This window comes from Phascolarctos cinereus, unplaced genomic scaffold (genome assembly GCF_003287225.1).
Source record: "Phascolarctos cinereus isolate Bilbo 61053 unplaced genomic scaffold, phaCin_HiC Scaffold_1;HRSCAF=81, whole genome shotgun sequence".
Lineage (NCBI taxonomy): Eukaryota > Metazoa > Chordata > Mammalia > Diprotodontia > Phascolarctidae > Phascolarctos > Phascolarctos cinereus.
In genome coordinates this window covers 64,048,229-64,069,774 of record NW_027555514.1, presented here as the reverse complement: position 1 = coordinate 64,069,774, position 21,546 = coordinate 64,048,229, and the positions used below count along the sequence as shown (strand labels likewise).

Below are 21,546 nucleotides of genomic sequence, written 5' to 3'. Positions count from 1 at the left end.
AGAGGTCACTAGTCCAACCCCTGCATTTTGCAGATAAGAAAGTTGAGAACAAGCTAAATGAAATATTTTTCCACAGTCACACAGGTAGGTGGCAGGATTAGGAATTGGACCCAGGTTCTTTGACTCCAAATGCAGTTCTCTTCTTGGTGATGTAAGAACTATACTCTCTCATGCTGGCTACACTTCTGGCTTCCAGGGAATTCTGCCTCTGCCCTTCCTATTTGCTGATTTCATTGAAAATGTTGGGAAAATCAAGGGAAGGTGAAGGTAGTTGTAGTTGGGATGGGACTGAGAGGGACTTTCCTGCTCCCAACAGTTGCCACACCACCACCTTTACTAGCATGTTGGCTCAACTGGCTAAAATGCTGCTGTGATATAGGAAAGAGAGTACTAAGCTTAGAGTTAGGAAGACTTGGATTCAAATCCTGCCTCAGGCACTAGATGTGTGGCCCTGGGCAAGTCACAATCTCTCACTGACTTAGCTTCTTCTTCTGTAAAATAAGCTGGTTGTACTCAATTTCTGTGGCCTCTTTCATCGCTAAATCTATGATTCCATGATCCTATAGTTTGGAAGACCAAAAAATTAGATATTTCCTTCCTCCATTACATAATAATAGATGGTGACCAGTCATCTTACAAATATTAGCCCATTATAATGGAGGGGAAGATAGGAGAGTGGTGGGCAAAGCTTAAACCTTACTCTCATCCCCAATTAAATACCAAATAGGAAATCTTGAAAATCAAAGGAGAGAATAAAATTGAAAGTAAGAAAACCATTGAACTAATAAATAAAGCTAGAAGCTGATTTTATGAAAAAAGCAATAAAATAGATAAACTATTGGTTGATTTGATTAAAAAAGGAAAGAAGAAAACCAAATTACTAGTATCAAAAATGAAAGGGGTGAATTCACCACCAGTGAAGAGGAAAGTAAGATAACTGTTAGGAGCTCTTTCACCCAAATACGTGCCAATACTAAATGAAGTGGATGAATATCTACAAAAATATAAATTACCCAGATTAACAGAAGAAGAAATAAAATACTATTTAAGTATTATGGCTATTTAAACCCAATCTTAGAAAAAGAAATCGAACAAGACATCAATAACTTTCTAAGAAAAAATCTTCAGGACCAGATGAATTCACAGCTCAATTCTACCAAATATTTAAAGAACAATTAATGCCAATACTATATAAGGTATTTGGAAAAACAGGTGGAGTTCTACAAAATTCTTTTTATAACACAAATTTGGTGCTGATACCCAGATCAGGAAAAGCCAAAACAGAGAAAGGATATTGTAGACTAATTTCCCTAATGAATAGTGATACAAAAATTAAAATAAAATACGAGTAAAGACATTACAGCAGTGTATCACAAGGATTACATGCTATGACTGGTTGGGATTTATGCCAAGAATGCAGGGCTGGTTTAATATTAGGAAAACTATGAGCATAATTGACCATATTAATAACAAAACCAACAGAAATCATATGCTTATCTCAACAGATGCAAGAAAAGCCTTTGACAAAATACAACATCCATTCTTATTAAAAACACTAGAGAGCATAGGAATAAATGGCACTTACATTAAAATGTTAAGTAATATTTATCTAAAGTCATCAGCAAGCATTATCTGTGGGGGTAAGCAAGAAACCTTCCCAATACAATCAGGAGTGAAGTGATCATCTCTGTTATTTAATGTTATGCCAGAAATGTTAGCTCAGGGTAGGGAACCTGCTGCAGGTTCCCCACCCCTGTATTAGCTATAGCAATAAGAGAAGAAAAAGAAATTAAAGGAATTAGAATAGGCAATGAAGAAACAAAACTATCACTTTTTTTTTTTTTTGCAGATGATATGTTATACTTAGAAAATCCTAGAAAAATCAATTAAAAAACTACTTGACATTATTAACAACTTTAGCAAAGTTTCAGGATACAAAATCAACTCACATAAATTATTGGCATTTCTGTATTTACCAACAAAATCCAGCATCAAGAGGTAGACAGAGAAATTCATTTTAAAATAACTGTAGACAATATGAAATACTCGGGAGTCTTCCTGCCAAGACAAACCCAGGAATTATAAGAACACAACTATAAAATGCTTTTCACGCAAATAAAGTCACATCTAAACAACCGGAAAAATATTAATTGCTCATGGGTAGGCTGAGCTAATATAATAAAAATGCTAATTCTATCTAAATTAATCTATTTATTCAGTGCCATGCCAATCAAACTATCAAAAGTTATTTTATAGAGCTAGAAAAAATGATAGCAAGATCCATCTGGAAGAACAAAAGCTCAAGGATATCAAGAGAATCAATGGAAAAAATGCAAATGAAGGCAGTCTAGCCATCTCAAACTGAAAGTGGTGATTATCAAAACAATCTGGTATTGGCCAAGAAATAGTGTGGTGGATCAGTGGAATAGATTAGGTACAAATTACATTATAGTCAATGACCATAGTAATCTAGTATATGATAAACCTAAAGATCCAAGCTTTTGGAATAAAAACTCATTATTGGACAAAACCTACTGGGAAAACCAGAAAACAATATGGTAGAAATTAGGTATAGACCAATATCTCACACTGTATACCAAGATAAGGTCAAAATGAGCATATGATTTACACATAAAGTGTGATACCGTAAGCAAATTTAGAGCGCATGGAATAGTTTATTTTTCACATTTATGGATAAGGGAAAATTTAGGACCAATGAAAATATAGAGAGCATTACAAAATGTAAAATAGATAATTTTGATTGTATACAATTGAAGTTTTTGCATAAACAAAACTAATGCAACCAAAATTATAAGGAAAGCAGAAAATGGGAAATTTTTTTTACAACAAGTATCTCTGATAAAGGCCTCATTCCTTAAATATACAGAGAACTGAGTAAAATTTATAAAATCACAAGTTATTTCCCAAGTGATAAGCGGTCAAAGGATATGAACAGGCAGTTTTCAGACAAATGCTCTAAATCCATTATTGATCAGAGAAATACAAATTAAAGCAACTCTGAGATACCACTTCACACCTATCAGAGTGGCTAATACGACAAAATAAGGAAATGTTGGATGTTGGAGGGGATGTGGGAAAATTGTGACACTAATGCACTGTTGGTGGAGTTGTGAATTGATCCAACCATTCTGGATAGCAATTTGGAACTGTGGCTAAAGGGCTATAAAACTGTGCATATCCTTTGATCTAGCAATACCACTGCTAGGTCTATATCCCAAAGACATCAAAAAAAAGGGAAAAGGACCTACTTGTACAAAAGTATTTATAGCAGCTCTTTTCGTGGTGTCTAATAATTGGAAATCAAGGGGATGCCCATCAATTGGGGAATGGCTAAACAAGCTGTGTTATATAATTACAATGGAATATTGTGCTATAAGAAATGACAAGCAGGATGATTTCAGAAAAACCTGGAAAGACTTACATGTATTGATGCACAATGAAGTGAATGGAACCAGGAGAACATTGTACACAGTAACAGCAATATTGTTTGATGAAGAACTATGAATGACTTAGTTATTCTCAGCAATACAACGATCTAAGACAATCCCAAAGGACTAATGATGAAGCATAATATCTGCCTCCAGAGAAAGAACTGATATTGATCGAGTACAGACTGAAGTGTGCTATTTTTCACTTTCTTTCTTTTTTCTTTTATTTCAGTCTTCTTGTACAAAATGACTAATATGGAAATGTTTTACATAATTCTACATGTATAACCTATATCTGCTTACTGTCTCAGGGAGGGGGGAGGGGCAGGAAGAGAGGGAGGGAAAGAATTTGGAACTCAAAGCTTTCAATAAAAATATTAATAAATTGGAAAAAAGTATGCCCATATGACTTCTAGGCAAGAGACTTAGGAAGAATAATTCAAAGCACACCAACTGCATGTTATCTCCAAAAGCTAAAGTCATGGGTGCTAAAATGAAGGTATAGAGTATTGGGTCTGGGGTCAGGAAGACCTCAGTTGATCAGTATACATCTATTAAGCACCTACTACATGCCTGACATTGTGCTAAGTGCTGAGGACAGAAAAAGAGGCAAAAAGACAGCATTTGCCTTCAAGGAGCTCACCATCCCAGTGTTGTAAGTCAGAAATTTGGCTAAGGAACCTTAGAGGTCACTAATCTAACCTCTGTATTTTGCAGATAGTGGATACAAGTCTGAATTCAAATCCTGTCTCTGATACTTATTAGATATGTGACCCTGGACAAGTCATTTATCCTCTGTCTGTCTCAGTTTCCTTAATTGTAAAATGGAGATAATAATAGCACCTACTTCCCAAGGTTGTTATGAGGACCAAATGAGCTATTTGTATTGTGCTCAGCACAGTGCCTGGTACATAGAAAGTGCTTAATAAATGGTCATTTCCTTTATTACTTCCTTAAGACAACACATTGGTGTTCTTGTTGTGTATAGGGATGCCATGGAGCTTCTAACAAGGTCACACTGTTTAGAAATATACCTACCTGTCTAGGGAATAGGAAAGAGTAAGTGGTGAGTTTAAAAATATTCTCTTCACTTTTTGCTTGTCAAAAAAATCACAGAGGCCAAGTTAAGTAGTTAAGTAGTCCTTTTAGCAGACCTTTTAAAAAATGGAGATGATTCTTTAGTCTTAGGCATGTTGTACATATTTCTTTTTGTTATGGGCCCAACACTCTCTGGCTGATATATGTGGATGAGAATCTTTGGTTCATCTTAATTCAGGACACGATACAATTTTAATTTATTCTGGCTATAGTGAATCTGATCACTAGTATGGTAGAGGGAGAAATCAAGCAATTTTGCAGTAGTTAAAAAACAAAACACAAAAAAAGTACAACGGCTATTTAGGTACATATAACAAACATTATTTGCAGCGCCGCACAAGGGCTTCTGTATAATCACCCCAATTCACAGTTTTAAACTGATGCATACTGTCTCAACTCCAGGTCGATACAATTGTCTCAATGGCAACCATTGTAAGGGCCCCCTCTAGTTCTAACTGCTAGAGACTCATATGGGAAAAGAGGGAAAGAGTTAGAGACTTACATGATCATATAGTGTGTCTAAGTGGAAAGAAGGGAATAAGCATTGATTAAGTATCTATTAGGTGACAGGCACTGTGCTGACTAAATACTTTATACAAATTATTTTACTTGATCCTCACAACAACTCCAAGATGCAGATGCTATTATTATCTCTATTTTACAGAAACCGAGGCAAACAGAGATCACGTGGCTTGTCCAGCATCACAAAGCCAGTAAGTATCTGAAGTAGGATTTGAACTCAGCTCTTTCCAGCTCCAGGCCCAACAATCTATCTACTGCACCACCTAGCTGCACCTTAGGGTAACTTTGCCCCAGGATTTAGCTCTTAAGAATTCTAATTTAGTTTCCTCAGACCATATTTTTAAGCACCTTCTGTGAGTTGTAGAAACAAGTTACCCTTCTTGAAATTCTAATTCTACTTTTAAAAAAAAGCATTTTATTCTGGTGTTAGATTATGTGGCTGTTCTTTATTGTTATGGAATATACTTTTTTTTTTACCACCTGTGATTATTTTTTAATGCATTGGTAATAATTTTGGACACCCAATATAATTTTGTTTAATATTCTGCTAAGTTCTTGACAATGATAAAGCAAAAAAAAAAGCAGCATTTATCAATATGATACTGGGGAAAGGCCATGGTCAATAGCTGTAAGCATTCTATATGAGAAAATAATTACTATGTTATATGCCATAAAAAGCAATATTTTGTCCTCAGTTTACATCAATGAATTACATGTTGTTAGATCACCAGTATAAGTGTTATACTTATGCTGTAATTAGGGACTGGAAGACCTTCAGGATCTCACTGGGGGCTGAAATTTGAAGGGTACAATGAAGTTCTTAAAGAAATTATCAAGGGCATTCATTTAATTGACTGTATGTATAACTCTGTGTTAGTTACTGTTTATACATATATAGTCATGGAAAACTGCTAGACACAAATTCTATGAAATTACATTAGATATGACTGAATAAAAATACATGAAGTTTGCTTTTTACTGTTTAACAAAATAGCTTATCTGTGCACCAAATACTGCTATAAAAGTGGTGAAACCTCTAAATGTTGTTTGGATAAAGAAAGAGCTTAATACTTGTGTTTCAGGCTAACCCATTACTCATATTTTTTACTCTAGGTTTGGCAATAGTGTGATATAACCCAAGGCATATCTGCGTTTATGTATTAATGACTCAGTAATGAATTCTAACGAAATAGGTAAATGGTGCTGAGCTCTGGGGTTAGGAAGACCAGAGTTGAAATCTTACCTCCAAAACTTACTAGCTCTGTGACCATGGGCAATCACTTAACCTCTTTCAGCCTCAGTTTCCTCATCTGTAAAATGACAGGATTGGCCTCTGCATAAGACTGATTTTCTAGATCTTTATTTCTGATCCTATGTTTTAAGGGAGCTCTATGAGTGAACATTTTTTGAAAATGAGCTTATTCTGGTGGAAACTTTGATTCTTTAATTTGATAGTGCTACAAAATTCTTCTGTCATAAATTTATTTTGTGATTTCCATCAATAGGTCAAATGCAATTGATGAATAATTTGACCATCCAAAACCGTGAATCAGCCCTGTTACATATCTATGTCTCATTTTGAAGATAAGATTTATGAAACTGATTGGGTTCTAATCCTTTATTTTTCTTTAATATCCTCTTTAGCTGAGAATGAATGAATGAATGAAGAAATAAAGCATTTATTAAATGTTTATTGCGTGCGAAGTGCTGTTCTAACTGCTGGTCATATAAATAGGAAAGCAAAACATTCTCTGTCCTCAAGGCACTCATATTCTAAAGAGAGAGAGATAATACCTAAGAATAGGTAAGCCACCTGGAAAATGAGGGAAAATTGTACAAATAAACAGCAGAATTGAAAACAATAACTTTATGTGGAGGTGATGCTTTCAAAGCAATATGCAGGTATCTTTATATATTACAATGGAATCCACATAATTTCAGTCACTATGGAACTTAATTGTAGCTACTTCTCAATTAAGGTGGTAAGAGGACACATGGATAGTAAAATCTACAACAGCAGGCACTCAAGAAATATTTGTTGGAATCATTTAAAAGTCTAATTTTGGCTAATAATTTCAGTAATTTTCTTACACCAAACCCTGTGCCAGGAACAAACAAGTAATGTTTTAATGAATTATATTTCATAATTTCTCCTTTTCCATCATCCATTCCCAAAAGGGAAGGAACAAAAGAGAAGAGGAAAAAAAAGTAAGGATATCGGTGATACATGAACAGGATACTTAGTTCAGAATAATTAAAAGGCAATTTACCAGTTAAATTCTGTGAAAGATAAGATGGAACACAATTTCATGTTACAGCTGACCTTGCAACAGTTGGCCAACACAGTGACAGATGCTGTACCTGGCAGGTAATTTCTCTAGTTATTTAGCTTCTTAGGGATAGACTTCTTGGTAGATCAAAGATATCTTCATAAACAAAAGGTAACAGACTCCCCCCCAAAAAAAAAAGACAAGACAGAAATAAAAAGGGGGGCAGCTAGGTAGCACAGTGGATAGAGCACTGGCCCTGGATTCTGGAGGACCTGAGTTCAAATCCAGCCTCAGACATATAACACTTACTAGCTGTGTGACCCTGGGCAAGTCACTTAATCCCACTACCTACCCCCCCCACCCCCCAAAAAAGAAATAAAAAGAACAAAGTGTTTTTGGCATCCATCCAAAACACAAACTTCTACAAATTCCATTGAACACATTATACACTTACCTCTAAGGTTATATCTTATAATGTTAACATTGTGCTTATTTTTTAAAAATTGCATAAATTTGTCTGGTATATATATGTTCAGAAGTGAGAAAGCTATGTGTCTAGAAGCCATTTGGACTGAATTTAGCCATGAATTCAACCAAACTATTGGTCAATGCAATCAAACAATGGATTGTTTTAACTAACTTAAAAATATAATGAATTACTTGTCAGAAATGACCAAGTCATTAAGTTGTTTCAATTTCATGCACACACAGAGTCAATCAATCAACCAATAAGCATTTATTAAGTGATTCTGTTTATTTCTGTCCATGTCAGCATTGCTTATTTTTTTAAACTATAAATTCTTCAAATGCTGAGACTGTTGGTTATCTCAATTTGAATAGTACCCTGCACAGAGAGGCATATGATAAATGTTTTCTGATGGTGATGATGAAGATGAATTGGAAATAGAAAGAGAGATATCTAGCTCCCAGTTGGATTCTGGTAATTAGCAAAATAATTATTTTTCTTGCACTGCCACCTTCCTGCTTATTGGAGTTGTAGAGAAACTTTTTGGGGCGAGTATGATTATTTATCCAGGAGAAGAGGTACGGAATGCTTAATGATTCCTCATGGCAGACTGACTTGGAAGAGTAATAATCCTTCAGATGCACATTTGGTGCAAAGCAACATTATTTCTCCTCCAATTTTTTTTTTGCTTTCTGTTGCTAATGAAAAATCTTCCCCTAACAATATAAAATCCAATATCTTTTAAGCTGTCAGATGAAGAATGTTAGTCTGCTCCTGGATGAATGTAGACAAGGCTTCCTGTCCAGCATGCAAAATGCATTTTGAGATGCTTGCATTACCACTGTAAGATGACACACACACACATATACCTAACAAGTCTAAATTCAGGAAATCTTCACAATTATCATTAAAACATAGGCTGATGTGTGAATTTAATAACACCATATAAGATGAGCTAAAGAGAAACGAGTATCAATACTTATTGGCTTTTGTAAGGAAATTAGCTGGCACTGTGATTGGAACCAAGCTTGGGATGAAGAAGACCTGAGTTTGAATCCTGTCTTAGATGGTTACCCACCTAAGTGACCCTGGGTAAGTAATGTGACCTCTCTCAGTCTCTATTTCTTTATCTACAGAATTGGGGAAATAATAGCACTTGCTCCACAGGATTGTGGCAAGGATAAAATGAGCTAATACATGGAAAAAATACCCTGCAAACCTTAAAGCACTATTTAAATGTTATTATTACTATTTTTTTAATTATTATTGCTGTTGTTATTTCTGTGGCCTTAGGCAAGTCCCATAACTTCTGAGCCGCAGTTTTCTCATATGTAAAATGGAGATAATCATAACATCTATCTTGCAAGGTTGTTGTGAGGATCAAGTGAGATATGTAAAGAACTTTGTAGAAGTGCTATATAAATGTTAGTTATTATTATTTAGACTTTTTTTCCTTATTGGAAAAGGAACATTAAGAATGTCATAGATTCGAATAATTTGCAAAAGGTCCTTTAATTGTTTTAAATGTATGAAAAAAATGAAGCAAAGGACACTGGCTGTGTTGGTGCAGCATTTAAGTCCTTGATGATATAATAAGCAAGTGCATCATTGCAATACAATAGAGTTCTTAGTAGCTGTTCAGTTGTTTCAATCATGTCCGACTCTTCATGACCTCATTTTAAGGTTTTCTTGGCAGAGATAGTGGAGTGGTTTGCCATTTCCTCCTCCAACTCATTTTACAGATGAAGAAACTGAAGCAAACAGGGTTAAGTGACTTGCCCAGGGTCACAAGCTAGTGTCTGAGGCTGGATTTGAACTTATGAAGATGAGTCTTCCTGATTCCAAGCCCAGTGCTCTATCCACCGTGCCACCTAGCTGCTTAATTAACCACTGCCCATTAGGGAAAGACGCATTCCTTTGGATAGTTTTATCTTCAGGAAAGGAGGCTAAGAACTTACTCTCTGAACTGTTTACTTAAAGGCTTATTTCCCCTACAATTAAGCCTTTTCTTCTCCTTATATAGCACTCATGACATATTGCTGGGTGTACCACAATTAAGAAGGGACAACAAAGGAAAAGAGCCCTCTGCACCTTATCTGAGTACAAATAATATAATGCAGGTGATGTCTTCGGTGCACTTAGCATAAGAACAGCACTTGTCATCACATTAGTGGAAAATGGCTTTGTTTCAGCTGCAGTGCAGAAACATTTAACTCTTACCAGTTTGGATTTAATGCAACATTGAAGCGAATAGAAAAATAAGTAGTCTATGGATTGCTCTTGCTTTAGTGCCCAGCTTCATAATTGGTAAAAAGCTTTCTCTGTTTATATTATAGATGATTTGCTTTTGTTCTGAACAAACTTACACATATTAAACATGTGACTGGGAAAAAAAGATTACCCATATATAAGGTCATGGTTCTCTCCAGGAAACTTGAAGCCTATTGAATTGTAAGTATCGGTAGTCTTGATTTTCCATAGATTTATGCCAAACTGATGAAATTTTCTATGGTTGCAAACATAACTGTGTTTTTAAAAGTGCACAGATTTATGCATTTTTATTCACCATGAATGCGTGAGGATTTACATCAGGAATGAAACACTTAAAATTTATAAATGATAGTTATCTGAAAGTAAATTGGAGTTCGGAGGTCTACACAGAATCTTGTATAGGTACCAACTACAGTTCACTAAAGGTGGCCATATCTTATAGAGCCAAATGGTTTGTGTAGTCATAGGCTTTGCTTTTTGATGACTGGTAGTCTCTTGCGGAACCTATTCTTGCCTCTGTAGATAACCGAATCAAAGAATTATAGAACATCATAGTTGGAGGACATCTCCGTGACCATCCAGTCCAACTCATACCTGGGAAAGAATTCCTTCTACCTACATAACCAACAGACAGGCATCCAGCTTTTGTTTGTAGACCTCCAATGCATGAGGCAACCCATTCCACTTTCAGACAGCTCCATTGGTTAGGAAGTTTTCCCTAAAATCAAGCCTAACTTTGCCTCTTAGTTACCTCTACCCATTATTCCTATTAGTTCCACCTTTTGCAAGAAGCCTATCCCACTCCTCCCTAATCTCAGTACCTTTCCGCAGAGTATCTCCAATTTATCCTGTGTATATGTCTTGTTTGTACAGAGTTCTTTACCTGTGAGAACCTTGAAAAGAGGGACTAATTATTTTTTTTGCCTTCCTTTCCATTTCCAACACTTAACACAGTGCCTGGCTTATAGTAGGTGCCTAAAAACATGCTTGATTTCTTGTTGAATACTGCTTGTATGCCCTGTGGAGTCAAAAGGAACACCTCTGCCAGGTGATAGTCCTTCAGCTACTTTAGTTATCAAATTCCTGCTAAGGCATCTCTTTTCCAGGCTAATTATTGCCAGTTCGTTCATCCAATCCTCACATGTCCCTTTACCATCTGGCTCACCCTGTGTGAGTTCTTGATTTTAACAATGTCTTCCTACGGTGTGGTACCAAAACTGAAGACCATACTTCAGATATGGTCTACCCGCTGCAAAGAACAGATAGATTATTACCTCCTTATTCCTCAGTGTTTTCTGTCTGTTACTGCTAAGACTACATTGACTTCATATTCCTGAACTCATAATGAGCTTGTGGTCTACTAAGAGCTCCAGATCTTTTCCACATGAACTGTTCATTAACCATGCCTTCCATTAGAACCCAAGAATAAGATTTTTTATTTGTCCCTGATGTTTGTCAAGCAATTAGCTTGACAAAACCTTATTATATCTATTAGAAAGTAAGCTCCTTTTGAGCAGAGACTGTCTTCTTTGTTTGGCAGCTAGGTGGCATGATGGTTAGGGCTTTGGACTTGAATTCCTAAAGACCTGAGTTCAAAATCTGCCTCAAATATTTACTAGCTGTGTGACCCTGGGCAAGTCACTTAACATCTCAGATTCAGTTTCCTCATCTGCAATTAATGGGGATAACAAGAGCACCTATCTCCCAGGGTTGCTGTGAGGATCAAATGAGACAATCTAGCTAAAATATTTCAAAAAACATCAAACATTATCTAAGTATACTATTATTATTATTTTCATTCATATTCCCTAGCATGCAGCATAATGCTTTGTATATAGTTAAACACTTAAGAAATGTTTTTTCATTCATTCATTCATTCATTCATCTTTTTGAATCCTTGCTTTCTCATCTAGAGTGTCATTTTTCAAATACATGTAATTGGGAAATATTTAACAAGTTAAATAAAACTACAATGAGATGTAGGTAATATTACATTTTAAACCTAAGTCAATATGTGACCTACAGAGATTCTTGTATATGGTATAGGGTCCCTATTTCAATTTGAGTTTGATATCATTGCTGTAGAGAACACAGAAGAAAAATATGATCACACTCTCTGTGAAATGTGGAAAAAAAAGGAAGTATAATTAAGGGCTAAACAGGGTCAAACTGACCTCTCCTTTCCTCTACCCTCCCCCTGTAGCGTCTTTGTTGGACATGAGACAAATATGGAGAATCATCAGAATTTGAAGGAATAGAAGAGAGAGGTAGCAGCAATTGGAACTCAAAAAAGGCATTTTATATCTTTCTGTGAAATGAGGGCATTGAGCTAGATCAAGGGTAGGGAACCTGTGACCTTAAGGCCACAGGCTCTCCACTCTTGGGCTAGATGTTCTGTAGGGTCCCTTACAACTCACAATCTGTCATGATGATGATGCTTATCAAAAACATTAACATGTGTATCATGGGGAGAGGAATTTTTCAGTACCTTTAGAGATATGTACCTTTAAAATATTTTTCATCATACCTTCAGGATATTGTGCCCCAGTTAACTTGCCATCCCCTGGCCCCAGATCGGCTTGGAGATAATCAAAAAATGCTATTTTGAAGAAATAAGGGAATTAGAGCTGTCATCTATTGAGGCATCATCACATTCAAAATCCTGGAGTTGAACTGTTATTCCTCCCTGCCTCACTCCCTCCAAATATTTTGACATATGCGTCTTATAGTCAGTTAGCAAACAACTGATCTCTTGTACAGGATCACAAAAATAGTAAGTGCCTGAGATAGGATTAGAGCCCAGGCCTCCCTGACTGTGACATAAGCACAGAAGGCATCATGCTTCTCTTGGTCTAGTATTCTTCCCATTATGTCACAAACCCATTTAGTGCTCACTTAACATGCTGCTTGTACGGTACATTGGAAGGAATACTGCTTAGGGTCTGAGGCTTGGAAAGGAACTGGAATGAATAATCCTTTCCCTTGGTCCTATCTGTCTCTCTGTTCAACAAACCACAATGAGACTCTCCTACTTCAAGGTGACTTGTGCTAGAATCAAACCAATAAAAAGGAAAAGGAGAAGAAAAAAATAAGGAAAGAAGAGACATGAAGTATAGATGAGAAGAACTGTGCAGAGGATTGTGAAGCCGTTTGCTGCTCAAAAGAAGTGGCCCAAAATTAAGGTCCCTCTTCCAAACAACTGGAATGGTGGCTCCCCTACTCTCTCTAACCTCTAGCCACTGACTACAGAATGTTACCTGACATACAGTGGTGAGAAGGAACTCGTCTATTAATTGGCTTGATTGGTGGATGAACACTAAGGTAAACAGGCTTCAGCTGGTGTAACAAAATAATTTCATTCAGTTTTTTCTGCAGAATAAAATAGTCTTCTGATAACCTTGATATCTAAAAAGAAAGTCATGTTTCAGGTTACATCAAGAAAAAAAAACCCCAGTATTCCATGTGCCTAGTAGTGATTTGATAAGCTGCTCACCTCCAATTTCCCCTCTGACACAGTCATCTCTGTCTCTAGGCTTCTCCTCTGTTTTTCAGTATGCCATGACTCTAACAACAAAGTTATCACATCTCCTGTCTTCCTTTTATGGCTATCTATATTCAATGTTATTTTCTCATCCCTATTTATTGGATTTCCTGAAATCTTTCTTCCAGCCTTTCCCTTCTATTTAAACTCACTAAGAATTGTAAACTCCTTGAGGGCAGGGACTATTTTGTTTTCATATCTTTAGCATCTAGCTTAGTGCCTGTCATAGGGTCTCTATTTAATAAATGCTTATTGAATTGAATTGAATTCCTGGCTAAATCTAAGGGTTATTTCTCTGTTCCCATTTCTGTTGTCTTGTTGACTTTAGATTCTGTCTGTGACACTGGTGACCACTTTTTTCCTTCCTGACACTCAACCATGGCCTTGTTGGCCATTCTCTTCTGTCCTTCTTTTCCCTGAGTCATCAGGTCTATCCTCCTAGGCTTAGTCTTGGGCCCTCAGCTCTTCTCTTCCTCTACTTTGACTTTTTTTTGAGAGCTCTTTACTATATTCAGTTGCAGTGACTTGAGGATGTCTCTCTAAATCTGGACTTCTGGCCAGGAATCCTCAGTTGCTCCTTTGAGACCAGGGTTCAGAGTTTAGGCTTCACATTCCTGACCTTTAGAAGAAGGGAATCCAGGGATACTTAAAACATGATTTAGCTCTTCTGTTTTTAATGTAGTGGGTAGTAAGTGTATTATAAACTAGTTCCCCAAATAGATGATACAGCTTTAATCTCTAAATAGGTGCAAGAAAAACTTCAGTAATTTGATGGAGGATAGATCTATGTGAGAGAAGTTGCAGGTATTCAGAATACCCCTTCAACCTTTGATGATGACTTTAGAAAGCTGGGCATTATGCTCTTTCTCACAACATGTATAACAGCCAAGGACAAGATACTTGATATGGAGATCATTCACTGCTTGAAATCACTATGGCATATGCTGTACTCACTGTCTTCATTGATTATAAATCATAAAGTGAATTAAATTTTCCTTTTTCACTTAGAATTATGATCCTTTTCTTAAGTTCTGCTCTTGCCTCTGTTCCCCCAATGGAATTAAGGCTCTCATATCTAGAAGTTCCATGTACCAAAATCAAACTACAAAGGGAAAGGAGGAGAAAAATAAGGAATGAGGAAACCAAAGCTAAAGTAGGTAACTGATTTGCTCAAGATCATCCAGCTAGTTCACAGTAGAGCTAGAACTAAAACTTAGTTCTTCTGCCTCCTAGAAGTAGCTTACTTATTTATTCGTTTATCTATTACTGTATCATGCTGACTTACAAATGTGTGTCTATTAGATCCCTTAGGAATGCTCCCTCACAAATATTCAGATGAAGTATTCCCCCAGGTGATTTATCATCTCTTCAATGAATGGGATTTTTCTCTAGAGTCTCCTCACTGCCTAAAAACAACTAATTTGAACTTTGACTACTGTCACATAATGACTGTGATCTAACTTTTTGCTTGTTAAAATGTCATCTTAAACACTTTAAGGATTTTTATGAAACCACATAACTGAGGCATTAAGGTCTCTTGGCTCTAAATCAAAGTCTTAGGGGTTTTCTTAGTTATAACACAAGATTCCTAACAATAAAATGAAAACAATTTATATAGTCAAATATTAGCATCCTATTTGTCATTGTTTATAAAACATTAATGTTGTTACTATGTAATGTTCCTTATTGACCTTGAATAGTTGTCAGTTAGTTGGATTACAAAGTAGATATTCATTTGAATGTACTCATTCTCCTATTTCATTTAACCTTTTGTCTCCTTTTTTAAAAAAAGTGTAATGAAGTCTGACTTCGGGCAAATCACTTCATCCTTCTGAGCCTTAATTTCCTCATCTTTAAAATGGGATTAAGAATACTTGTAGCACCTAATCCCCTCATCCAGTTGTTTTGTGAAACTGAAATGAGAAAATATAAGTAAACTACTGTGTAAATCTTAACCATCTCTGTAACTGGTGGCTACACCAGCATCCTTAAGACCGCCATTAATACTGTTTCTTTAATATAATTAATTTTAGAGATAACATTGATTTTTCTTGGGAAATAAATGAAACTATCAACCTACCTGTTTTGAAAAAACAGCCAAGTCATAGGCTTCTTTCTCTGAAATTGTCTTTAAATCCTTCTCATCCTTGGCCTTGATATTAAAACTTCCCCTATGTTTCATTGAATAGGAATATGCATTGCAAGTGTGTCTTCCTATGTCTGGTTTTCCTGAGGCAAGCTCTTGGTTTTTAATAGAAGGGGGCTTTCCATCCCTTAACTGTTGTCTTCTTCTGTAGCCCCGATATTTGCTCTGAATGAATACTGCAGCTTTATCTTCTTCAAAGTCTTGTCCCTTCTGCTCAACTTGTTTCTCTTTCTCTCTGATAGACTCTTGCTTTAATTCTGCTTTCCTCCCTCTGGACACTATTCCTTCATGCTTCAGATGGCTTTTCTCCTGGCCATGCTTTGAATTATTCTGGATAAAGGAAGATGTTCTCCTTTCTTTCTTTTTACTGTCTTCACTTTGATACCTTAAACTAAGACTAGGTTCCAATGGTTTTTTAAATGAACTCTGGTGAGGGCCACGCTCTCGGAATTGATATCCCATATAGTTTGGCTTTTCTGACATGACTTTCCTTTCAGAATATACCATTTTGAGCTCCTCAAAATTGTTTTCTTCATTGTAGCCTTGGCGGTTCCTCTGAATCACGGCAGTATCTTTCTCAGTGGTCTCTATCTTAGTTATATTTTCCTGTTCCTTTCTCCCATTTAGTTCCAGGCTTATTTCTGGCTTAAAGCCCTCCATTGGAACCAATTCTTGCTGAAGTTCTTTCCCACAGATATGGTTTATTTGATATTCTCTGTAGTTGTTTTGAATGCCATTGATGGCCTCCTCTTTAGCCTTAAAACTAGATGCTCTTACAACTGATACACTTCTTTTATTATTGCAAGATTGATTGAATGCTTCATTAGCCGGAACCATATTTTCAGAGTATTCTTTCTTCACGATGAAGTCCCTGTATAAATTATGTCACATCTGAGTACGCACATAACAAATAATAAACAAGCTTCATGTGGAAATATGTAGGTGCTAAATAATAAGTATTTTATTAGCCAGAAAAGGGAAATGGATGGAAGGAAATAAGTACTTCTTAAATACCTAATATGTGCCAAGAACTGTGCTAAGCACATTAAAAATATGATCTCATTTGATCCTTGTAACAACCCTGAAAAGTAGGTGCTATTATTAAGCCCATTTTATAGATGAGGAAACTGAGGCAGACAGAGGTTAAATGATTTGCTCAGGTCATAGAGCTAGTTGTCTGAGGTTGGATTTGAACTCAGACCTTCCTAACTCCAGGCCCAGCACTCTATTCACTGTACCACCTAATTATTTCAAAGTATAAACCTATGGAGTTACATTAACTATTTCTCCAAATACTTGTTTTCCAGATGGCTTAAAGAGGGTGAGTTGAAAGGCTTTTGGACTTGGAGTCAATAGAGAGAATTGTATTTACATTTCACCAATGCACTTACTAATAGTGGGACCAATGGCAAGCTACTTAACTTTGCCAGACCTGTTTCCTCATATGTATAATGGAGACAATAATAGTTGTAGTACGTACCTCTCAGAGTTGTTGTGAAGATTAAACAATATATGATCTGTAAAGTGCTCTGTAAATTTTAACGTCCTCAATAAATGTCAGTTTAAAAGAAAACCAAGAGAATAATTAGATAAAGTGTCAAATCAATTGATAGGTACATTGGAAAGTTAATCTCTTTTTGAATGCTAGCACATATCTGTATTTTATTGAGGTCTGCCTGTTGCAGTTCATTTACTTCAGGAAATGCCTACACATAGAGATATAACACTACATATGTGTATATATACACACACACACATGTACATATATATGACCAAAAAGCAGACTGTATAAACCCTTCATCCCTTCCAAGTTGTTTAGCTGTCCTGTCAATGCACCTGGAGCCCAATGAGCATCAGAACATTTTAGAAAATGGAGGAACAGTAATGTAAGTCCCAGACCTTCCTATGCCCTGCATTGATCAAACAATTTTCATTGTCCTCACTTTCTTTATGTTGATTTTCTTCCAGCCTGAAGAACATATACTCACTCCTACCAGGAGTAGTCACAAATGAGATTCTGGAGGAGCAACCTTCAGCACCTAGAACAGCACCTTATAAAAACTGATGTCTTACTTGCCCAAGGTCACATAGACAGTAAATAGAGGAGAAAGATTCAAATCTAGATCCTCTGATTGTAAGCTCAGCGTGTTTACATTATATCATGCTGCCTCATCAAGCAGTAGTCCCAGAATCAGACAGAAACTGAGGAACATTTATAATTCCTATATATTTTGCTGACAATTTGGATACTTCCAAAAGAACTGATAGTTATGTCTGCCAACACCTGAAAATGTCGTTAGTGTGGCATTAAAAGATCACAGCAATCTAGGATGGACCTGTGAGACCAGGGTCAGCAAGGCAATGTGGTACAGAGGAAAGAGTGCTGACCCTGGAGTCAGAGAAATTTAGTTCAAATTCTGCCTCTGATATTTCCTGCCTGTGTGACCGTGGGCAAATCCCTTAACCTCCCAGGGCTTCCACTCTTTAATCTGTAAAATGAGAGGGCAGAAGGACTGGATTAGATAGCTTCTGAGATCCTTTCATCTTTAGATCTCTCATCTTGTGATTACCCTCAAAATGCAATATGAATAAATAGCCACAACGATAGAAATGGCTCCCTAAAACAAATTGATTTTCAGTAACTTGGCAAGGGGTGGGGAGGAGTTATGTAGGAGGATGAAGAACAGATCTGTGGTTTCACTGGTGTAAGTGCTCCTAGTGTTGAACCCCTCTCCACCAATGCAAATGTTTACTCACCTGCTTCTTCTAGCTTAAGAGATCTATTTAGAGGGCACTGAGAAGAGAAATAACTGGTCACACAGCTAGTACGTGTCAGAAGCAGGAATTGAAACCAAGTGTACCTAGTACTTGCTCCATTATGCCATGCTGCTTCTCCTTCATCAACATTAGATGCGAGGACATGAATAATAAATATTTGTAGAAAATTACTATTTTTTGCACATTACTGGATTTTTTAATCTAAATGGAAAGTTCTCCATTGAAATCTTTCTCTGATGCCTCACTGTGGCACTGAGATAACCCTGTATTTTTGAATCCATGCCAACAAACTCTGGTAGATCCTACCAAGATGGGAAGATTTCAGATACTGGCCTCCAATAGACTGTATGTCTGCCCTCTAAGGCTTATCTTTGCTAAGTTTGGAGAAGCTGATCACTTAAAGGTTGGTGAATTTTTTTATAGCTGTTGCAGCTCACGGAAGCTGTCTATGGAGGTGTAGAAGGATTGAAGCCTTTCACCTACACTGAGGAAATCTTGTCTCCTTTTGTGTATTTTAGGGAGGCACAATAATGGGAAAGGATCTTTATACCTTTTCCTTTCAAAGCTGAACTTCCTTTCAAATTCCTGATCACGAATTTGGAGAGTTGCTCCTTCTTTCTCCATCTTTTTAGCCATCTCTTTCCTTTGTTTCCTAACCAGATGCCCCCGTGCAACTGATGAAAATTAAAACACACATATTCAACTTTAGTAATTATTATTGCTTAGAGAAACACAAACACTAACTGTGCTTTATTGACTACTTCGTTACAAAGTCGAACACCAGAAGAAGAAATTGAATTTAAGGACCCCAAGAAAGGCAGAAGAGTCTGCCGATGATGGTGATAATTGAATGCCACCACTGAGACTTCCCAGGTGACAAGCTACGACAATTAGAGAATTAATATGTACATAGTTAGAGAAAGGCTTAATTGCAAAGGCCAACATTATCCTGTATCCCAAACACAAAAGCAGATTTAAAATAACATCAGTGGGCTATGATGATATGAGCAAGCTGATTTTAAAAAAAGGAAAATAATACTTACTTGTCAGGTGTTTGGCAATAGATATTTGAAGTTAATTTTTGATATACTCCAAGTATGTATGGGAAAGACAGCACTTAAAAAGTTATCCTTTAGAACCTTTAAACACTAATCATCTGAAGTGCTTAGAAGGTATCCTTAAAATTGCGGTCAATTATTTTTACTTATAGTGACTCTTATGGCTAAAGACCTCAGAGATTTCTATTTGGTACCTGATAGTAATAGGAAGTTAAACAGCAACGAGCTGTAGTACTGAGGTGGAAATCTGAATTCTTCATTGTTAGCTTGCTATTCTATCTACATAACAATATAAATTATTAATGAAAAATTAAAATCAAGAAAAATATCACCATTTGTGGTAGGAATTTAAAGTAAGTGTGATAATGTCTACATTTCCTCTACAGCTAATAGAAAAAGAATGCCCTTTAGAAAGGTGAGATTTGATTAACTTGTCAAAAATAATGGAAGCATAGGCAGCATTTATAGAAACAGACAAAATCCAAGCTGTCTGTTGAGTTTAGAATATTGTGAAGCTTGAGGCTATACAATTAGTGCATTTTATCAGTGGCTCTGACTTAAATGTTAGGTAAATTACATTTCATTGAGATATTGCCAGAGTCCATAGGATTAGGAGCTGCAATAAAGTAGCAGGCAAAAAAGTATCCTGTATTTAAATAGTCCACCATTGAGTCAAATCAGATTAGATTCAGAATAATTAACACATCAGATGAAAATCTGTAATCAGATAAAATTGTATAAAAAACTACGAATGAAATGTGGTTGATATCAGCATGATCAAATATCAACTGTCCATCCATGTCCAAGTCTATTATATCTATTGAATAATCAAAGAGCTTTCATGTGTTTACCTGACTGTATCTTAGTAGCACTCTCTTTCCTTTTCTCCTGTAATTTTTTATACCTCTTTGAACCCAAGAATCCTCTGACACAGGCCTGTATCAATATGATCTTGTCAACTTTTTCCTTTCTCATTAAATTCAACTCTTCCACATGATAATATTTAAGGAACACCTTAAAAGAGTTAAAAAAATACACATAGCAATTATGATGTCCATAGCTAAAAGGTCAAGTTTTTAATCCTATAATATGCCTATGTGCAAAGATCTTCCTCAAGTAGAAGAAAAGATTATTGAATATTGAATATTGATTGCATATTTTAATATTCATCAACCCACCTGTAAAAACTGCTACATTGGACCTTCTAACATTATTATTCAAAATGCTATTATCTATAATTTCAGATTTGGAAAACAATAGACTGTGGGGCTTGGGCTGATGGCTGCTATGCTTTTGCAGTTGTTATGGCCACTGAAAACCTCTGTTGGCATAATGCAGAGTAGGGGTTGAGAAAATATAGCCCGAGGGCCAATTCTGGCCCTCAGCCTACACACCTCAGGAACTAAGAATGGTTTTTACAATTTTAAATGCAAATTTGGATTATTCCTGTAGTTTGCTAATTCTTATAGAAACCATTAAGAGAACTGGAAGGGACTTTTAAGGATCATCTCATCTAGCTTGCTTCTCTTATAGATAATGGAACTGAGGTCCAGTGAGGTTGAATGATTTCTCCCAAGTCACATAGATCATAAGCAGTAAAGGGAGATTTGAATTCAATAGCTCTGACTCTAAATCTTCTACTCTCATTCCACTATACCCTCTCCATGAATCAGTCATTTCAGTGATAATTAGTAACTACAGGTTTTATGGAATGGTCTAATGGTATTACTGGAGGACATGGAGATCTCTAAAAATTTCAGTCTAAAATCTTTCAATCTAAAATTAACTGAAGCTAATAATTAAAAATAAGATAAAATGACTTCTCATAGCCAAATTTCCAAGTTGGGGACAATTAGGACATTCATTTTTCTGTTGATCAAAGAGAGGTACAGGGAGGCATACAGACATATAACAAAGTCACCTGTAGGAAGTAATGGACATGTATTC

General features: G+C 36.2%; 1 protein-coding gene across 1 annotated transcript in view; it reads right to left on the bottom strand.

The window, feature by feature from the left end:
* MYO3A (myosin IIIA) overlaps window positions 1–21,546 on the bottom strand; it is a 259,169-nt gene that overhangs the window by 28,933 nt on the left and 208,690 nt on the right. Inside the window, exons 26-30 of the mRNA XM_078151955.1 lie at window positions 20,451–20,613; window positions 19,092–19,215; window positions 16,043–16,634; window positions 15,698–15,994; window positions 13,334–13,481 (exon numbers count right to left, since the gene is read on the bottom strand). Coding sequence (XP_078008081.1) covers window positions 13,334–13,481; window positions 15,698–15,994; window positions 16,043–16,634; window positions 19,092–19,215; window positions 20,451–20,613 — 1,324 coding nt within the window. The remainder of the gene's footprint in view (window positions 1–13,333; window positions 13,482–15,697; window positions 15,995–16,042; window positions 16,635–19,091; window positions 19,216–20,450; window positions 20,614–21,546) is intronic.